Source organism: Ambystoma mexicanum, chromosome 5q (assembly GCF_040938575.1).
Source record: "Ambystoma mexicanum isolate Mex_15411 chromosome 5q, UKY_AmexF1_1, whole genome shotgun sequence".
Lineage (NCBI taxonomy): Eukaryota > Metazoa > Chordata > Amphibia > Caudata > Ambystomatidae > Ambystoma > Ambystoma mexicanum.
In genome coordinates, this window is record NC_090933.1 from 1,195,141,736 (window position 1) to 1,195,162,691 (window position 20,956).

At 47.1% G+C, this 20,956-nt stretch overlaps 1 protein-coding gene across 21 annotated transcripts in view; it reads right to left on the bottom strand.

Moving 5' to 3' along the window:
• The window catches only part of PTK2 (protein tyrosine kinase 2), a 1,463,565-nt gene that overhangs the window by 629,083 nt on the left and 813,526 nt on the right, over nt 1-20,956 (bottom strand). For all 21 annotated transcript variants that reach the window (XM_069621702.1, XM_069621703.1, XM_069621697.1 and 18 more), the window contains 2 exons: nt 8,481-8,560; nt 159-221 (listed from right to left, as the gene is read on the bottom strand). In XM_069621702.1, the coding sequence (XP_069477803.1) occupies nt 159-221; nt 8,481-8,560 (143 nt within the window). The remainder of the gene's footprint in view (nt 1-158; nt 222-8,480; nt 8,561-20,956) is intronic.

Genomic DNA, 20,956 nt, shown 5'->3' on the forward strand with positions numbered 1-20,956 from the left:
CTTTTAACTGAATGAGATGGCACAACCTAGAGGGGGTGTGAACATCATAGGGCCGCCATAATCTCAAAGCTGAAAGGGGTGGCACAAGCTTAACAGGGTGTCATGACTTAGAAAGCACCCCACTAGTAACAAGCATGAACACAGGTGTAGATACTTACTCTAATACTTCATAGTTCGACTTCTTTTCAAGTGCATTGCCTCTCATTTCCCAATAAGACCTCCTAAAAAAAAGCACATTTGCAAGACGTTATTATCATAAAATCAATGAAAAAAGCGAGACTTATTCCTTATGGGCAATATACGTTCTTATAAAATATTAGACAATGGATCAAAGATGTGTTCAAAATGTGTGTGTGTGTGTGTGAATTTGCTGAAATAGGTCACTAACACATCCTAAAAATGTGCCAATTTTACACTGATCCATTTAGCGACAATTACAAAATAGTTCTGCTTACAAAGGTCCTAATTTTTAGACCGAAAACATTTGCAGTAGAGAAATGCAATACAACAGTTGATTACCAGTAAAAGCACCCACTAAAATGCCCATCTCAATGCTGCCTTTGAACAGTTCACCATCTTTAACCTTTGCTTTCTCGATGCAATGGTGATCCTAGGTCTGTCACGAGTGCTTTTTCTCCAAACAGAGATACGAGTTCTCATTAATCTTAAGCACTGTGAATGCTTTTATCTTTTGCAATTTTAGGATATAAAAAAAATGAACTAGAGTGATGCACCATGAACTAACCCTTATGATCGGAATTAAATGACTCATGCCTGCCATGGACTCTCATGCCTCCCCACCCCGTGATGGTCACTTGTAGGTGGTACCACGCCTTATTTACTTCTGGCTGGTCATGGAATGGCGTCTGGGATTATGCAATTTAACTGGAATCTATGGGGGACCAAAAGGAATCTGCTTGTGGAATGGAAGGGAAAGTGTTTGGGATGTCACAAGTGGGGTAAGCGGGCACAGGATCCAAAGCCCACAAGCAAAAGTGCATGCCCTGGCTATCTAGGCAAAGTCAGTCTGGTGCCATGGTGAGACTGGATCATCGGGAGGAATCTGGAAAACTAGTGGGGGCTGGAATCTTCATTTTGGCATATCCCTTGAGGAACATTCAGTGTATTTAATCTACACAGATATAATAGGGTGAGTGAACTTTCAGATTGTCTACCGGCCGAAAATGCCCACATCACAGTCATAGGTTATCAGAGAAGATCTAGAAGGAACAAACTTGTATTTGTATGCAAGTGACTGTCCTCGAGTACTTTTGAAAGGTGCCCCAATGAGGTACCTGTGTGACCTAAAGGACAAATTTTGTGATTTTCTGTGGGCCCGCAGCGCCCAATGTTGAGATCATAACTGGGCATATTGTTGACCAAAAGCTTTTCCATTCGGTACAACACTGGCATACTACCCCGATGGGAAATGAAGCATGCCCGGGTATTCAGATAGGCATTTCCTTCTTGGCACACTACTCTAACAGCGAGGCTTATTTAATGGTGCAACCCTGCCAGCACTTCCTCACTGGCGCAACAGCCTGGTGCCCTTCCCACTACATCACAGCAGTTGAAGATTTCCAGAAGATACAATACTTGACTGGCATTTCCTCCTGGCACATTGTGTGGATCATTATGGTGCCCGGGGCATTATGAATACCCACTCCATGTATGAGCATCAGAAGCAACTAATAAACCCAAGTCTTCAGGTCCATCAGCACCAAACTCAAGTAGCCTTGAACACCCTCTCCTTCCCACAATGCCCAGAATACTCCCACCACCCCCGCAAACCCTCATTAATGATCCACAGATCGAGTTAAAAGAACTCGCCACTCCAGAGTAAAGAAAACCACACAATCTGAACAGATAACAGCCAGCAAGTAGTGCAATAAAAACCTGGCGATCCTATAGAGAAGGGCGAGAAGGACATTGGAAGACAGACGACAGGACACACCTGGACTACTATAAAATAAGCTGGTTCGCAGAATTCATGCAAGATGCTACCACTGTGCAACAAACCATTGAGTCAACATCACTGGGGACAAAACTTCGGAAATCTGCAAAGCATTGTCTGACCCAAACCAAAAACAAACAACTTCGTCTTCCCACATGGAAATTAGCATATGACTGCTAATCAGCTGTTAGCATCATAAAAAGGACAACTTCAATCACAGAATTTTGGCTCCACCCATCTAACCAGCTGCCCAACAGCAAACTTCTGCTCCCTTCTTCTGTATCACAGATACACCTGGAGTGCCGGATGAAGTCAATCCGCTCGCTCACATTGCCGGCTGAAGCCCCTGATGACGTCTGCCCCCCGCACCTCGCAATGCAGCATTCTCCATTCTAGGCCCGCCTCCCTGCCACTGCTCATCACCTCTACCCGCTCCCTTCAGCCAGTTGACTGCTGACATAACTGAGGCCACCCCCCACGCCGACATCATCCCACTACACCGCCAGGCCCACTCCGAGTCCACCGAGAACAGCGAAAAGGGGCCCTCGCTCATTTTCATGGCGGCTATCTTCTCTTCGGCCGTGCTTTCCTTCAAGCACAACGTGCATGCCTGGGTGCCCTTCTATGCAAGGGAACATATTTATTTTGCATAAAAACACTATCAGCACCCAGGGCGCGATGATGGGATGCCAATAGCATTAACTTCTAAATGGCCATGAGCTGTTGGTAAAGGTCCTTGTGGGCTATTACCAGACGCGTAAGCACCCCCACTCCCGGCGGCCATTCGTGCTACGCAGGGCTTTAAGTGGGGTAAGACATGGGAGGGGGGGCTCATTTGGGGCCGTAGCTTGCAGCATGGGCGTGGCATAAAAAAAGTACACAAGCCATAATAAGGTACGCATATAAATATATAAATGCTTACATTTGTATATTTGTCTGTGTGCCTTACTATGGTTTGTGTACTTCAAGATGGCTTAAAAGGTACACAAACCATAGTAAGGTACGCACACAAATATGTAACATTTATATATTTCTACCTTCTTAAAAGAAGTATGCCTCTCCTGGAATTCAATCTCTCAGGAGACCTTATCTATGCACTGATCTCATCATGCTTAGGCGGCTGCAGGTAGGTGTATGCAAGATCCATTAACTAACCAAACCTCAATGGATGCAAAGCTGTGCTGCTAGTCTGGTACTGCCACACTCTCACCAGCATTCAAAACCCTTCATCGACTCCCACACACGCAAAGAAGGGCCTTAAAGGTTATCTATCGTTTTCTGGAGCCTAAACAACTAAGGAAGACATTTCAACTCTACACCCTGGATCTCCAAGGAGCCGTAGGTCAACGGAAAGGGCAGATTGTACCCATCAAAAAGAAAGAAACAAAGAGTGCAGAAAATACTGATATCGATGGGCAAACTTTATGGAATAACTTGTCTCACGGTCAATGACGCTAACAAGACTACCAATAAAAAGAAAAATATCAGAATTGAAGTCCATCTATATTATATGCCGGGAAGATGGCTCAGTGGGTTGAGCGCTCGCTGCTGCGATCTGTGTATGATTTGCAGGTCGCAGGTTTGAATCCCGGCATGGCCAACTCGGCCTTTCATCCTTCCGAGGCCAATAAATGAGTACCAACTTCGGTTGGGATGATTAATGTAAATATGCGCTATACCCTGCGCTTGGGCATATGCGCTATATAAATAACAAATCAAAATGATTCCAACATGTCTTTCCTGAAAATGTGATGCCTTCCCGACCACTATCTGCCACAAACATGGACGAAAAGACCATTACCTCAGAAATTTAAAATTCCTTAAATACCCAACTATGTTCACCTGGAATTCAACACAGTCGAGTTGTGGAAACCGCCTCAGCCATGCTCAGCTGCACACCCTCACCAGAATGGGCCCCCTTATTTAACCTCCACTGCGCGCTGTCATCCACATTTCGCTGTGTGCCCTCACCCACATTTATCTGTGCTTCAAAGAGGTGAACGGTTGACAAAATGTCTGCACTTTGGGGTCTGGGTAGTGTGGTAGGTCAGAAGGGAGAGAGACTATTATGTGCCATGTTCAACTTGCTTTTATTCACATAATAAAGAAAACGCCTCACTAACCCTAGTCTATAGGATACCCTACCCAACAAAACTAAACTAGGGTGCTCGTCGCCAGATGTGAAGTCCAAAGCCAATAGTCCATCATCCGGCAGAAACTAGCCTAAGCTGACCTTACCACTATTAATACATAACAAAAGACCAGGAGAGCGACTCCCTTCTCCTCGAGATGCTTCTCACCACAAGTCTTTTCAATATGGTACCTTGAGATGGTCGGTCTCTTGCTAGTCCTTATAACAATTCCTTCAGTTCCTTCAATGGGTCTGCCGAGGCCCTTGGGTATTTGTTTCCTGTACTTTCAGAATATTTTTCTTCTTACTGAGATGTGTAGACAAGGTATCTGTCCGATTCTTATTCCTCTCACAATCTTGTCACTTACAGGATCATATATAATGAGTTGCTAAGCAGTTCGTATACTTTGGCAATCACTGGGACGAGTATTCAGGGTCCCTGGGTGATCTTCACATTTGATAGACTTTTGGATGCAGGGCTGAGGATGCAGGGTACCACAGTGACTATTTATGCCTTGCTCCCCCGGGTCCCCCGCTCTCCTGGGTACCTGTATTGAAAGGGGTCTGTGCCTCCAAGTCGGCGTTCTCTTTCTCTTCTCCAAGGTCTGTCAGAATGATTCTCTGGTTTCTCCTGTGTCCCTCTATCGACACACTTCGATCTCCTTTGGCTGTTTCGATGGTGAAATGATTTTTCCTTCAGTTCCGTTCCATGCCACCACCTTCCTCCTTCGGTTCGCTTGTTGGGTTCTCCTCCCAAGAACAGACGTCCTTGAGCTGATGGGGCACACCACAGATAGGGTTCTTCACTGGCCCTGTACAGGTGTCCTGCCCAGGTCTCTTGTGAACTTTCTCCCATCCATTTACTGGGCAGGATGTTGCGGGCCCGTCTTCTTCCACAGCTGCTTTCCAGCAAGTAAAGCAGTGTCTCCCTTGGTTTCCCAGCCTCCTAGATCCAGCAGGTTTGAAATTCCCGGATCCCACTGCCTTGTTCTCTTGGCCCTCCACATTTTAATAAGCACTTCGTTTCAGTACTTGACAGATCATTACTCTTATGTTCATACTCTTCACAGTACCAGGTTGATATTGTTCTTCTGGTATTACACTACAATAATACATGTAAGAGGAGTTTAGTTGTTTTTTAGTTAATAAAGTTGTACTGGTTTTTGGGGGATAGTAAGAAGGGAGTTCCTCATGGGAAAGGGGGTCCTAATCCCCAAGAGGAGTGTCTCTCTGTGAGGTCCCGCTTACCGCCACCCCCAGGAGGAATGTTGCTTAGCGGGCTCACCTCCCTAGCCTCATAGGAAGGGGCTTCCCTCTTGGGGGAAGTGACTGAATCCCTTGATTCGTCACAGAAGGCTGTCAGAGAGAGAAGAGGTGACAAATACACAAGATCTACTTTGCTGATCCACCCACTATTGTCTGTAGGTAGCAGCTAGTGGTTACTGGCTGCTTGTCAACCAATAAATATTCAGCTGCACACAAACAAGATTGAAGGGGCAGTACGATTAGTGTGCAATTCCCAAACATAGACTCTCTACCTAAAGCCTAGCCCTGCATCAGGTCCCGTCAACTGTAATAGACGGAAAGGCCAGGAGCCCGCCAGGGTACCTGTAGAGGCACAGCAACATCCCGACCTGTAATTAAGGAGCATTAGGCTACATGGCCCATACTAAGGGTGAACCTTATTACTTACAAGCCACATCTATCCATCTTTATACGTAAGGGCAACTGCTATCTGAGCCAAACTGTTAGCAGATTTTCAGAAATCCTCTGGTAAGGGGTTCAGAAGACGAAACCAGTAGTGCAATAGAATGGATGGTCCAAAACACACTCAATGATAGTGTGCGGGGTGGACTGGTATTGAGGTACACAAGGTGCAGGTAGGTGCATGTACATGCAGGGGCACACACAAATTCAACAAAACACACTACATATGACATAATGACAATAAAAATATAATTTATAATCAGTAGTGCTTATGGTAAAAACAGGATGCACAGTACTATGGGTTAATAGCAAAACCTAGTAAACGGTAAAGGTTTTAGGTGAAGCCAACTCGCAGCAAACCATATTGGGAAGATTGTCATCAACAGTGAAATAGTACCTATTTCCAGGTTACATAAAGTAGGGAGAAAAAGGATTAAAAGCCAGGATGACCAAATACAACCATAACCATGTAAAACAAAGTAAGTACTATACTGTGCCTATAATGACCCAGTTCACCACAACCATCCAGTAGATAAACAGGAGCACTTCAGGAACAATTTAGCTACATTGGGAGATATATTTGTGAATAGAATGTGGTAACTGATTAGGTAACAATACATACCAGGTACACATTAAAAAAAGTCTTTCTCCTAAATGGCAGCCCTCCAATGGGGACAAAGGGAACACGGTAGTATATCGGTGAAGTACAAGAGCCAATCACTTTAATGAGTTTTAGTAGTTGCTAAAAGTTAATCCATTGGATTTAAGGGGCTAAACCCAATTGTTCCCCCACGGAATTGATGAAAATGCGAGCAAGATTTACGTACAGGTCATAAGTACTGCAGAGGCCACAACTACCCAGCTGTGGTGCCTTGGGGGCCCAAGCAGAAGAGTTCCAAAGCATGGTCCTGAAATTGGGGGCCCGGCGATGGATAGCTGCAGTCTGAGGTTTTAGGTCTCAAATTATAGTCAAGCACAGAAAAAAAGTCAGCTCCTGGAACAAAGGGACGCCTATGCAAGGAGCTGGCTGCTGTGGAAATGGCCCAGGGAGCGTGGGTGCAGAGGTAAGGCTTGCCATAGGGATTGGGCCTGGCTGCCAACAGTTGTGGCCTCCGATTTGCAAAAGCAAAGTCCGCCAGAGGTACCAGAGCAAGGACATCAGAATCACGACAAACGTGACCCACTACAATGAGGACGACAGAGCAGGTGAAGTGGACAGAACAAGCAGGCCCAGATAGCTCATGGGAGAACCAAGGGTCAACCAAGCAGCAGAAGACTGACCCACGATGGAGAACAGCTGCAGGAGGCAATGCAATATGATGCACAGAGGAGCAGAATCGGGGGGGGGGGAGGTTAAAGCAGACTACTGTGAGTTCTAGTGAGAAGGGGTTCCCACCTCAGACGCACAGTAAGAACAGGTGATCTTCCTAGGGGCACCAGGACTCCTGGCACAGAGATTCCATCAACGAAGGCCTGTGGGAAGCAGCAGAAGCCGCCAGCAAAGCATCCTCCAGCAATGTGGAGTAAGGAGATTTCCACAGCAGGACACGGCCCTGCCAGCAGATCAGGTCAAAGCATCTTCAAAAGTGGTCCATCCTGGCAGTACAGCTTCCAGGGTGAGTTCCAAACTCATTTGAGAATGGTATATGCGTTAATTTTATTGAAATGTTTTATGGATAATGCTAAATCCGAAATGAACTGAAATCGAATGAAAGGTATTTGGTCTTCACCAGACATGTACATTCACAAAGGGGCTGTGAACCCCTGCCAACCAACACACAGGAATGCAGCATTGAAGCCCAATCAGAGCTGGCAAAGAAACTTAACTCGTGCATACCTCGCATCTGTGGATTGGGAACTCTGACAGACCCCAAACCAATTTTAAAAGGAAAGGCACAGACAGAGGGCCTTGTGAGCTCTAAAAGAGACTACATGGACAGGGCAGCCATTTTGGCCCCCCCCTCGTTTGTTTGTTTATTTTATTTCTAGAGCGCACCAAACCCTGAGGTATCTGGACGCATTAGGACACAATTACAATTTTTGTTACAGACATGCACAGCATAATTTAAAAAATATATATAAACATATACATAGAAGGAGCCTCTTGACAATTGTTATACATAGGCATATAATAGAAGAGCAGTTGCCGTTGCTCTTGTTGAGGCGATGTGGTATACAGCTCATAGATCAAAATTCATTCTTACAGATAAGCCAAGAAATGGCGCTTCTCCTAAAGTTAGTGAATGTTGGGGATGTCTCCTACCCCATAAAAATAAATAAAGGGACAAAACAAAATGGCTTGGTTACAGGACCTACAAAATATGGTAGTACACAAGTGTCTGCTCCAATGGTAAAAAACTATAGACCTGGTGTAGCCAAAAGTACATTTTACAGCGGCCACCACCCACTACCAAACAGACATCTAGAGCGACAAAATGGGGTGCTTAAAAAGCATCACTGGCCTACAGGCCACCAGGGTCAGTACATCCATAATTAGTTGCAGTGGCACAGGGACTACAGGAGAAGTCCCCCAGACCACAAAAAACAAGTCAGAAATCAAAGCAAGCCAGGAAAAACTGTAGGGTCTGGTCTCACAAAGCTTGAAAGGCGAATCCCACAAATAATCTACCCTAACAAAAACATTACATAATTTAACATGTATCCATGCACTGAGCATGTTGGACTTACCGGATTTCAAGACAACCTAGCTTCAAAGCGATTTCCTGGTCCACCTGATCAGCTATTTCCATGATGTAGTCATTTTTCACCTAAAAATTAAAAGAATGACAATGCTGGAGAATTATGTCCCCTTTTTAAATGTATACATCGGAAAAAAGACACTTCAATTTTAGACAGATGATGGTCCTTAAGACAGATTGGCATCTCCTTCTCTGCGAGAGCACTGCATTTTAAGTGGACTTTTAAACTGGATGCCTAGCCTCTGTACTTAAAGCATATATTTATGCACCTGGGCCTTTGCTGATCACCCTGCTTGCAACACCTCCCACTCCACAGGTTCAGGCCCCTAAGTGTCAAAAAAAAGCCAGGGGTATCCCGCTGTTAAAGAAACCCAATGCAGACACCAGTGGCCAGAAGAACTATTGCTCCATTTCTAAGCTGATATTTGAACGCAAGATCTTGGTAAAATGGGTCACTGAAAAGCTCAAAGAGCACACCAGGTTCCATGGCAAGCTGTCCGGGCCATTAGAGAGATGGAAAGAACCCCGCGTTCTTTCCACTGAACACCAGTCATGAAATGCCGAACGCCCTAAGCAACAACTCAGTTTAACCTGCAACAGCGACACTCTTCAATCACTCAGCGGTGCGGGGCAATCAACCATGCTCCTCTGCTCCCTTGCATCAAACACACCATGGGCATTATCAACAGGGAGGCGCTGTAGTGGCCAGAATGCTTCTGGGAAACCTGCTGACCCAGGTAAGCATGCGCATAGCCCTACCACCACCTCCGTGATGTTTCTCGGAACTTTGCCCCATCCCCATGATTGGTCAACGCATACATGGCCAAAGCAGACATCTTTGGTGCAGACATAGCCATCAAGAAACACTGGCAGTAAAGACATGCCTAGGGTCTCTATAACCACTCTTCTAAGCCTACCTCTTTAATACCACCGCAGTATAAAGAACACAACTGAAAGCCCTTGTCTGAGAAGCATGGTTTCCAACCCTGGTCGGGAATATACGCAGTAGCGTGCCACTCGCTTTTCCCTAGCAGTCTAAAGGGGTTCCCTCTGTATGCAGCAGACTATTAAAAAAAAAAACAATCGTTTAGCAAGACCCTTTCTTCCTCAAGGGACCCAAACAATGCAAAATAATGCAGGGAAGTGGAAAATGTACGATTTCCCCATCTTTCCCATGTTTGATGAATTTACTGCAGAGCACAGCGTCCCATTTTTTTAAATAAGCCCTGTTCTATATTACAGAACATGAAATGATTGATCAGCATGCAGGAAACGGCACAATGGCCCAGCACTATTGAAAAAGCAGAGTCAATATTCTCACGGATTCTCCTTAAAAAGCTTCTCTGGGTCAGTGCGCGCGCAATCACACACCCACAAATCGGCCGTGGGTTGAGCTAAAGCCCCAATATTTATCTACAAGCGTAATTAAATCCCAAGGATGACCAAATATGCAGTGCCGAACTGAGGGTACCTCCAAAAGAGGTATTTTACCCACCCATAAAGGGACAGCGAGTGAGAGTTCTAGTAGGAAGTAAATTACCACTTACAGGAAAAAACAATTCCAAAACATTTCTTCTTAGAAAATTATAAAAATGAAGTGCTGAAGTATATACACCTCAGTGGCACTTACACTTTTAACAAAACCAACCAGCTGTTTATTTGCAGCAACATGCAGCATCAATGCTACCATCCTACAGATTAAAAGTGAAAAAGGAGGCAGGCACTACATACACTGCAGGGTACAGGTCATCACTGCCCATTCCATTAGGGAGACGCTAGCACAGTCTTGGTTTTAACTTTTCATTCCGGGACTTCTAGTTCTGGATTCATAGTGGGGAACTCCAGGACTACAAGACACAGAATGCAAAGTTAAACCCAGGACTGGACTAGCATCTCCTGAATGGAATGGATAATGTTGGCAGCTATACGGCAGGCCCGCCACACTTCCAGGATTGTCACAACCTAATGGCCTCTCCCACATGGCTGAAAAGCCCACCCTCTCCAGGGGCCAGTGCAACACATAGCCTTGGCATTGTCAACTAGAAATGGAAGAATAAGAGTGCAGCTACACTATGGAACCAACAAATGAGACAACAGGACGGCTATCTGCCATTAATGAAAACTTCAAAGAACAACTCACGAGACCTTGCCCATGGCACCCCAGTAAATCTCTCCCATACCAATCCCAACCCACCACACTATGCCAATATTCCTCCCTACACCACCACCACCACTGGCCCTGTCAACAGTGTTCCATTGATTCCCAGCTAGGTTTGGGCTACAGAAACCCCATCACTGTGGAGGTAGTCGGGAAGGCACCATGGCCAGGACCCCTTAGCACCCCCTTAGAAGACACCTGCTTTGACCTGCCACTAAGACGATGGCACCGTAAAGGTACGCTCGAGGCTTTAACATTTGTACAGCGAATTCCACAAACCTGCATGCATCCAGTGTCCTCATCAAGTTAAACATTATTACTTAATAAATTGGTTGGGACCACTCGACAAGTCCCTGTGTGACAATAGTAGCATACCTATTGAACAGTGGATGTCATCAAAGTGGCTTTGCCTTAACAGCAATAAAACCGAGCCTCTAATTTTGGTTCTCCCAGGCGAGGGCCAAGTTAGACCCAGTATATTCCCATATATTGTTGCAGGGTAACAAGATCAAAACGCAATTGAAGGTGAAAACCCTGGGGTATTCCTAGAGGCATCATTGAATTCAGACTCCCATGTTCAAAACCTCCACAAAATTTGTAAGTACATCTGAGGCTTCTGCGCACCATATGCCCCTTTATTAACGACAAGAATGCGTTTAACAATTGCCCGGGCCACAGAATTATCAAGATTAGATTGCTGCAACATCTTACTATGTGGATCTACAAAGGCTAATATACAAACATAGCAAGTTATTTAAAACAATGCTATCCGCATCGCTATGACTATTTCTAGGAGATCCCACATGTCTTCTAATACCAGCAAAGACATACACTGGTAACTGGTACAACAACGTATCAATTTCAAAATGGGATCCCTCATACACCGTTCTCTTTGTGGAAAAGCACCAAAGTACCTAAAAACGTGATAATACCGTATAGTCCAGTCAGAGATCTACGATCCTCAGATCGGGACATGCTACAAGGTACGAGAACCAAAAGTGCCAGAGGACTGGGTAAATCTTTTCAGGCGAGGGCTCCTGTTTTCCGGAACTCTCTTCCAGCATCCATTAGAGTGATTTCTAATTGGAATCGCTTTCGCAAAGCATTAAAAACATACCTTTTTAGCTAAACGCTACTTTACTCTTCCACTCAGTTACGCAATAGGACCTGGATGCCTTTGTCCTGTCATTTTTGTTTGTCCCTTTGTGTCAATGTTAGCGCCCTGATGCCTGCAGGCTTTCGGGCGCTATAGAAATAAATAAAATAAAATAAATACCGAAATATCTAGGCTCTGCATCGCTCGGCGGGCAAATCATAGGCTGATCTCGGACAGCCACAAGAGGCCGACCTCCTCGGACAGCTCTTTCTGAAGTACAGATTCATCAGGAGTTTAGACAGGGTGCATCAGAGCCTCTTGGGTACCCTTCTCAACCCTTTCCTCAAAGAGGTGTATGCTATGGAAGAAGAAAGCATGGTGCCCTTGGTCCTTCTGAGCTTGATTTCAGCAGTAATAGCCGCAGAGCCTTACTCATTATCTGCTGGGTAAACAGAGCTTATTGTTACCATTTCCAAACTTGCACTTTAAGTGCAAGACCCAAGGCCCCGGGAGAATAGATCTATTCCTAGAGCCTCGCTCTACTAAGCACACTAAGTGCCATGCCCTCGGTCAGACGGTTCCTCGACGGCCATACTGCCAGTTTCTGCAACTGCAGAAGCAGATAGTCTCACATATTGTGCCATCTCGAACAGGTTCTTTTGTTCCTCTGGCACCAAAACTGGCGTTCCGGGAAGGTAGAGCGGAGAGATCAACTGGATGCAGCGATGGTAGATGAGCAGATAAGGAGGCAGGTTCAGCCAGGTGGGTGGGAGACTTTTTCAGATGCATATGCTCTAGTGACAGGCATAATGCACTAAACAAAACAGACTTTCCAAGAAGTCAGACTTTCCATTAGGATAACATCACCTTCCGGTTTCCTGGGGAGCTATGCCCCTCTTATGAGATATATGCACACGCACAATTCCAATAAAGTGAGGCCCAGAAAAAAAACAGGCCCCAACAATTCGCTGAAAACTCCAGCTCCTAGCCCAAAAGTAGGTTTAGGAATAAGCCAGAGGTACCACAGACGCTCTTACTGAGGATGGCACTCTGCCAAGGACTACAGCACTTCTGAGCAGTGCGGTCTTCCCACCCATGGGGAACAAACACATCTTTGGGGTGAAATGCAGGTGGGGGGGGGAAGAGTGCCAGTGGCCTCTAATAACGACGAATGGAAGATGGAAAACCAAACAACGAGATGCCACGGCCCAGAGGCATAGACAGGGTAGGGCCCCAGCGTGCAAGGCCCGCCCAAAATCTGTAAATGCCCACTCAGCACCGCTGTGTGTGCATTTTCAGATGTTAATGTCACTGCGGTGGGCCCTACTACATTGTCTTCAGGCACCACTGAAGCTGAGACAGTAAGTACAAGCAGGGGCGCTGCAGTACACTGAACGGCTGTCGCTCAGCAATCAGGACACCGCAACAGTCTGTATGTAGGAACTAGGAACGCTGAAGGACGCCAAGCGTTCTGGTACTAAAGCTCAGCAGGCAGACAAAACAGCGAAGAGGAGGAGATGAAGCTAGAGGAAAGGACCCATCAACGATCCTGAAAGCGTGAAGCCGCACTGTTATCTGCTAGGCTGCAGCAGCTTCCAACACTCAAATGCAAAAGCAGTGGGTGACTACAGGATGAATCATTGATGCATAGTTCACTGTACTAAAGGGACCGCAGAATTTGACCCTGCAGTCTCATGCACGTACTGTCCCTCACATTCAACTCAATACATTAGAATAATTAATTAATGGTCTTGGATGGGGATGGCACAGAGAAAGGCGCTCAATAAGAATATTCCTTTTCAGCAACCAACACAGAAGGTCCAATTAATGGGTAACGGAATGGAGATACAAGTAGTTGGCTGTTCAGATTTCAATAATCCATCACTTAACTCTATACACTGAGTCAATGCAACTGCCAGCAAACAAGAGGCACTATGGGTGGGAGGTGCTGAACCACTGGGCCACCCTAAAATGCAACAATAAGGTATTATTGGTTCTTTGAATGTCACAAACTCACTCCAGCAGGGAAGACTAGGGCAATTTAATCTCCCAGACACAACCTTGTAAGTCACCCATTAAGATGGCGACAAGAACTTCTTTAGCTTGACCGAGAAGCCAAGCTTAAAGGCCCAGAAGTGTATGACGAGTCCATGAACCCTAAGGCAGGGTTTTGGCCTCTATCAGCCAGTCTCAAATGAGTCGCCTTCACAGCCGTTATTTTGCTAAAGACTCTTACCAAAGTCTTTACCAAACTAATGGCTGTTTTGGACAAGAGTTGAGGCCACAAGAGAGCACTTTGTACTGGAACTGCCTTTGAATCAGAAGAAAAATGAAGGAAACAATGTTGACACATTTCTAATGTTTTAATCAACCTATTTTACTAGTTTGTCATTGGACGATATGTATTCTCGGTTATGCTAACTTCCCTTCCAAAAGAGAACCAAGCTTGTTTTGCCCAACATGTTTCTATAACCTCATATTGTCAGGTTTTCTTATGAGATCCGGTTGTTTCACAGGAATGTCAAAGAGATGATAGGGTGCAATGTGGGGTATGGTTGTCTGAAAGATATGTTGCCTCCTGTCCCAAAGTTAAACAATTACAGTTATGCTAATCACTTTCACCCAATGCACAATAAACATATGGGTGGGAGGCTTACAGGGTAATTCATAGAATTTCGCACAAAAGTGGCGCACGCGGCTGGCGCACAGTGTGTATTACAGGGGTGCGCGGAAGTCCCACACGCGATTTCAGCAAGGTACCTGTATTACTGGGGTGCGCGGGAAGTTCCACACGCAATTTCAGCAGGGTACGTGTATTACTGGGGTGCACGCAAGTTTCACACGCGATAGGCCCTGTGCGAGTGGGGTATGTGTATTTTGGGGCTGCAGGGAGTCCTACACGTGAATTGGCAGTGTGGGTCCTCCCAGGTGTTCCGTCTACACCCTCCACGGCCCCTGCAGGCAGATTACACCACAGGGGACTACCCTGCACCCTTGGCCATGTTCCGCAGGCAGCCCATCCACCATGGGCATGCCCCCCCCCAGCCAAGCCACATGTCACCTTGCACTAGTGATCACCAATGCATTACCCCCTTGCACCCCCACCCCACAGCAGTGCACGGCACCTGCCAGCAGGCCCCCATTCATGTCCCCTTGCACCCCCACCCCCCAGCACTGAGGGTCACCTGCCAGCAGGCCCCCATTCATGTCCCCTTGCACCCCCACCCCCCAGCACTGAGGGTCTCCTGCCAGCAGGCCCCCACTCATGTCCCCTTGCAGCAGCACCCCCCAGCAGTGCAGGGCACCTGCCAGCAGGCTCCCACTCATGTCCCCCTGCACCCCCACCCCCCAGCAGTGCAGGGCACTGGGAGGGGTACGCCGACCTACTGAAGGATGTGTCTCCTGACGCAGAGAATCTGGAATTACCTGAAGCCCCTCTAAAGGGACGAAAAGACTTATAGCTTCGGCCACTCTGGAGGGCACCCAATGAACGTGCCGTGTCAGAGTCTTCTTTCATTCCCTTCAGGGCCTCATCTACTTTCTCTCTGAATAGAAGGTCTCCCTCAAAGGGCATATCTAATACTTTGTATTGTACCTCCGGCCTGAAGTAGGTACACTTAAGCCATGACTGTCGTCGTAACACGACCCCATTATTGACTTGCTTGAAGTCCGATTCAGCGAGGTCCACCGCGATGTTTATTGCGTGATTGGAGGCTTCCTCACCCTCTCGGACGAGTAACATCGCTGCCTTCCTATGCTCTTCCGGAAGATGATCCAGCAACGGAGCCAGCCTGTGCCACATTTCTCTGTCGTATCTGGCTACAATAGCCAGAGAGTTTGCAGCCTTTACTGTAGTTGCTCCCACAGATAGCACTTTTTTGCCGAAGGCATCCTGACGTCTTGCCTCGTTTTCGTGCACTTGTGCTGGGCCTTAGCTTTCCTCGCCGCTGCCACCGACACCACCGATTCAGGCGTTGGTTGGGAGGATAAGCACTTGGGGGTAGACTTAGGAGCCTTAAATTTTTTCTCAAGGCGACCTTTTACCGCCGGTTCCGAAAAGGGGTGACGCAGTGTCTGCAAACCCTCCTTCCACACATGATCTAGAATGGGTATTGAAAACACTGACCACCTTCTCTTACCCATGTGGTTGAAAAGAAAACAGTCATTTTTCTCTTCTTCCTGGGACAAACCGAATTCCTTACACGCCTTCTCCATCATAGAATGGAATGATGCAATATCATCCGGGGGGACGGCTGAGCCGGGCTCCTTGGGGTTTCTAATTCCACCTCTGACTCCCAGGCTGGATCCCGGGAGGGGGATGAGGAGATATCCGACATGGCTCCTCTGTCAGACTCCGAATCTGGCAGCTCACCTTCCTCTTGGGTTGCCTGTGGTGCTGAGACTGGCATGCGTAAGTGAGTCGGTGGACGGGACGGGCCCGGCTCGTCGACGGGTGCCTGTGGCAGGTTTACCTGAGGTAGTCTCTGGTCCAAAGACTGTACTAAAGACTGAAGCGTGGACAGAATCTCCAACGACAAAACAGATTGAGGATTGAGAAGAGGGGCAGACACCGGAACTCCGGATCCCCTCGTCGACGACTTGTCAACCACTCGTAGCCCGAGGTCTGCCGGGCCAGCTATTACCCCGCTCTCGTCCTCTGCCGAGGACAGCAACGCTGCCTGTTCCTGCAGTAAAGTATCCGGAGGGATCGGATCGAAAACTTCAGGCCTCCAGGCTTCCTGTAGAACCTCCGTCGACGAGGCCACCATTGCAGTCGTTGTCGGTGGGACGGTAGATACCACGTGCGTCAGTGGTAGGGAGGAGGCCGATGACTGGACCGCCGTCGACGACGGTGGCTTAGCAGGTGGTTTAGGCGGTCCCGCCTTTTCTGCACTTGGCCTGCTTTTACCCGACTCTCGACTCGTGGTCGATCTATGGTGATCGCCCGAGGAGGATTTCGGCCTTTCCTTGTCATGCTTTTTTGACGAAGATGACGATTTTCTCGTCGAAGATTCTTTAGCTGAATGACTCCGAGATGAGACTTTCTCCGCTGGTCGAGATTTCTTCGCCGGTGGTTCCGACGATACAGCGAAGTGTGATGTTTTTGCCGATTGTGTGGAGCCTACCTCCGAAGGGGGGTATGCCCCCGCTCCATCATTCAACCATGGCACCAGCCGTCGATTTCGGTCTTTGAGGGTCTTTTGAGAAAACCCTTTGCATATGTCACAGTTATCAGCCGAATGGTGAGGGTGGAGACAGTATATACAATCCATATGTCCATCCCCCTCGTAAACTTTTTTCAAGCCGCACGTCGCGCACGGACGGAACAGCGCCTTTCCCGACATGAAGGAAAAATTCACCTAACTCCAACTTCAAGTACACAACCTTGTACAAAATAGTAAGACGACGCAAGGAGATCCCACTACTTTGGAGACAGTTGAAATCCGAAGGGAACCGCGGGGGCGGGGCTTTTATACCGCGACGTCCTACGGGGCATGCGTATGCGGGCCCCAAAAGGACGTAGATACTACACAAAAGTGTCAGAAGTTTTCCTATAGGAAAAGGCTATATATGTGTACCGAGGGGTCCCAGTCTGACGACGGGGAATATTCTAAGCATGTGAATCCATGAAAGATCCAATGCTGGAGAAATATGCAACATTCACTCTGTTAATTACACACGAAGCACAGATAAGGCCGTGTCCTTAAAACCACCCTCAAAATAAAAGCCTTTGCCGTCACTACATTTATTTTATGAACGGAATAACATTTGACCTATGTGTACTATGTGAACACCTTCGCAGCTGTTTCTGTTTTAATAAACAGATCTTGTGTGCAGAATTTATATTAGTTTGAGTCTAGCAGGTATTTTTGTGTTTAGTGCATCAAGGCGAGGCAATGGCAGACAAACCAAGGTTTGTCTTGCTGTTGTAAAGTTTTGCATATACAGATGTGTATGGGTGTTGCAGTTTGTATTTTTTAGTAAGTAGAAATCCCCTTGCTTTTTGGTCTTGGCCCAATGTCAAACACGCATAAGCAGCAACAAGATCTAGTAGAAAGCATTTGCAACTCGCCATCCGTAACGCCCACGGAGGTTGTATAAATTCAGGGAGGTGTTTCCATGGAGCCATTTCTGGGGAACTGGGATCAATTCAGTACATTTCGTGGAAGCTTGGCTAGAACATTGGGTTCGGACAAATTGTTTGACAATCACAGACGCTCCCTCTGGAGACTAGGGTGACATGTGCATAGCAGGTTTTCTGTTTTAGGTTAGCTGTCCTTCCCACTAGTACAGCAGCCCTGGTCCCCTATGATGTCATTTCTCAGCCTGTGGAGGGCACGCTAAGGAGATTTATTTGCACATGATTCTGTTTTATACTTTTTCTCCTACTGACACACATTTTTTCAAGAGAATTATTTTTATTTAGAAAGGCAACCCTCCACACTCCTCTACACCATATCCAACTTTCCACTGTGTCCGTGAGCTACTGCGGCTGGAATAAGGATGACACCAGCAGGAACTTGCCAATAACAGTGCTTTAGAAGATTACTGCCCATGGCCAGAGACCTTTAATTGTATTGTGTTTTTGTAATAGCTCCTTAACACACTGCCAAAAGACAACAGCCTCAGGGCGTTTAACAGCCCCAAGTGCAGCTGTGTTGAGTTTGCCTTGGGAATACTTGGGTGCAAAGGGGAGATCTGCCTGTTCTCAGGCAAGAACTAAGCTGTGCGGATGGTCATTGGGATTCACTAATTGTAAGGACGACAACTTGGAAATTGCCATTTATGTGGCAACGGAGGGTGTCTCCTCTCTAAAGGGTGCATGACAGGCTTGCTACGGGTGCATGGCACTGCTTACCGATTAGTAGGGCGTCGGGATATGCTTGGCACCATACAGTGCCATTGCATGGCTCTTGAGAAAACCTCTATTGGAGAGACTGGTCCTGATTTGAACTCTATGGAAATTTCAAGCATCCCTTGGTTTTTACTGGATCCATTTAGTGTAATGTGCGTTTGTGGTAATTTTCTGCACTACCAGAGTCACCATACTATCCAGGAACTGTTTGTTGGTGGTGTTTTATATTGCTATGCACCTTGTAATCCGACCTTTGATTACTGGCTTGTGCATAGCTTTGTTTGCCTTTATTTGCATTCACAAATAAACCCGATTCCAGCTCCAGTCAAACTGACAGGAGAGTTCTCACTCTCCTGATGGTGGCGCTGCTGCATCAGGCCGGGGTGAAGCAAGCGCGCGCCATAAAATGCCTGGCCCCGGACCTCAAACCATGTGACAGTCCTGCTTACTGAGTCTAGAACTTTATCACATACCATGTGGAAGAAACAGCAACAGCCGATGAAGCACGAAGATTTAAATGCTGTCCGGCAAAGGAAGGCCTGCAGAACTGTGCCGCTAAAAATACACTGCTGGCAAAAAGACAAGGGGAAAAAAACTACACACAAAACAATATTCATAGCATTAAAAAGGGCTACAAGTCACGGAAAAGACGCTGAGCTGACAAGCCTGGCGGGCTGCCAAAAACATGACTTCATGCCCTGGAGTGATCATCCCGCTCCACGGTACGCCCCGTTTGGGGGCGGCTCACTTTCTCCCAGTTTACTGGAGCGTGTGTCCTACTTAGGAGAAACATTGCACGTGGGGCGAGAGTGAAAAGTACGAGGAGCGTGGGTGTGGGGGATGGGGCGGGGGTGAATGAAAGGGTAGGAGCAGGGATGGGCAGCAAGAGGGGGCGCCGCTTCTTATACTTCACAAAATTAACCAGCACTGGCAGAGCCAAAAGCACGTTGAAATGTTATTGTTTCAACTAAAAGGATTTAAGCGAATGAACATAACCGGAGAGGCTCCTTGCCTAGCCACAGACCTGTTCCATCAGCTGCCAAGGAGAGCTGTGTAACACAAAACACTGCTACCCAGCTCTGTTCTAAACCCCTCCTATGACGAGCGGTCTAACCTCTACAGCTCTGTTTCCTGGGTCACTTCTGAGCCCTTTGTAACCAGAGGGAAAGCTCTGCTGTCATAGTCTTTACTTTAGCAATAATAACGTTCGGTGGTCTTCACTGGCCGGTTACGCCCCGTGCCCAAGTCATAGGTGAAACGAAGGCTTTAACACTGGGCTCCCGTGGCATTACTGGGCCTGTGATGCCCGCAGAACACGTTATTTTTGCTATTAGCACCCCGAGGGAAAAACTTGATGTGCTAACGCCCGCTCTGCTTCATTCGCAGCAGCGGCTGGGGAGAGTCAGGATTGGCATGGCAATGGAAGGTGGGGCTCCGCTCAGAACCCCCTCGTCCATTTCCATGGCTTCAGCAGGAAACCAAGCAAACTGTGCAGGGAAGCCCTTTTCAGGAAAGTAGAGTTGGATGGGGAGTGGGGGTTATTGAGAGGCTGGATTTTGGAGCGGGAGGCAGTGAAGGAGGGAAACCACTAGTGCCGGGAGGAGGATAATGCACAGACCATTTTGATTGCTCCAAACCTATGCTTGAATTGTTAGCTTCAGCCCTGGTTTAGAGCAACTTGCTTGGCTGCCACACCCGCCAAGGGTTGCAATGAGTTATATAACCTGCAAATCCCAGCTTGGCTGAAGCAGGCGGGTGACCTCATAGAACGGTTATGTCACAGAGGGAGTGTTCCATAAACAGCAGTTGCCTGAGAGAAACCGGGGAGAGATGCAACTGGATGGCTGACGGGTATGCTTATTTATTAAGTACATTTACCTTCATTTACCTAGAATAAATAAACCTACAAGGAAACCTCATCTAACGGTCCACTATGCGCACACCTGAGGCCACCAGCGCATTTCAGAATACTACGCTACGTGACGAATGAGACGATTGCCTAAAATGGTACTGAACTATGCGTACCACTAAACGCAACTCACCCGCCGCACACTTCGTTCACACTGGCAGTAGGTCACATACACTTTCATAGAGTTCAAAGTACTGTAGAGGAGCAGACGTACACATCAGCTGGAGATCCTACCGCCTTACCTCCCCTGTATTGGAGCCATGAGACTGTGCCCTGTCTATTCTCAGCTACTGTACCAATAATACAGCGAGCATATGAAAGACTGTATCCATTAAGACGACCATATCTAATGTAACCTCAAAGTTGACAGCCTACAGCAGGAGCTCCCTAAAGGAATATGAGAAAGCTAAGAAATGAACTGATGACATCATAAGAAAGTGTGCATG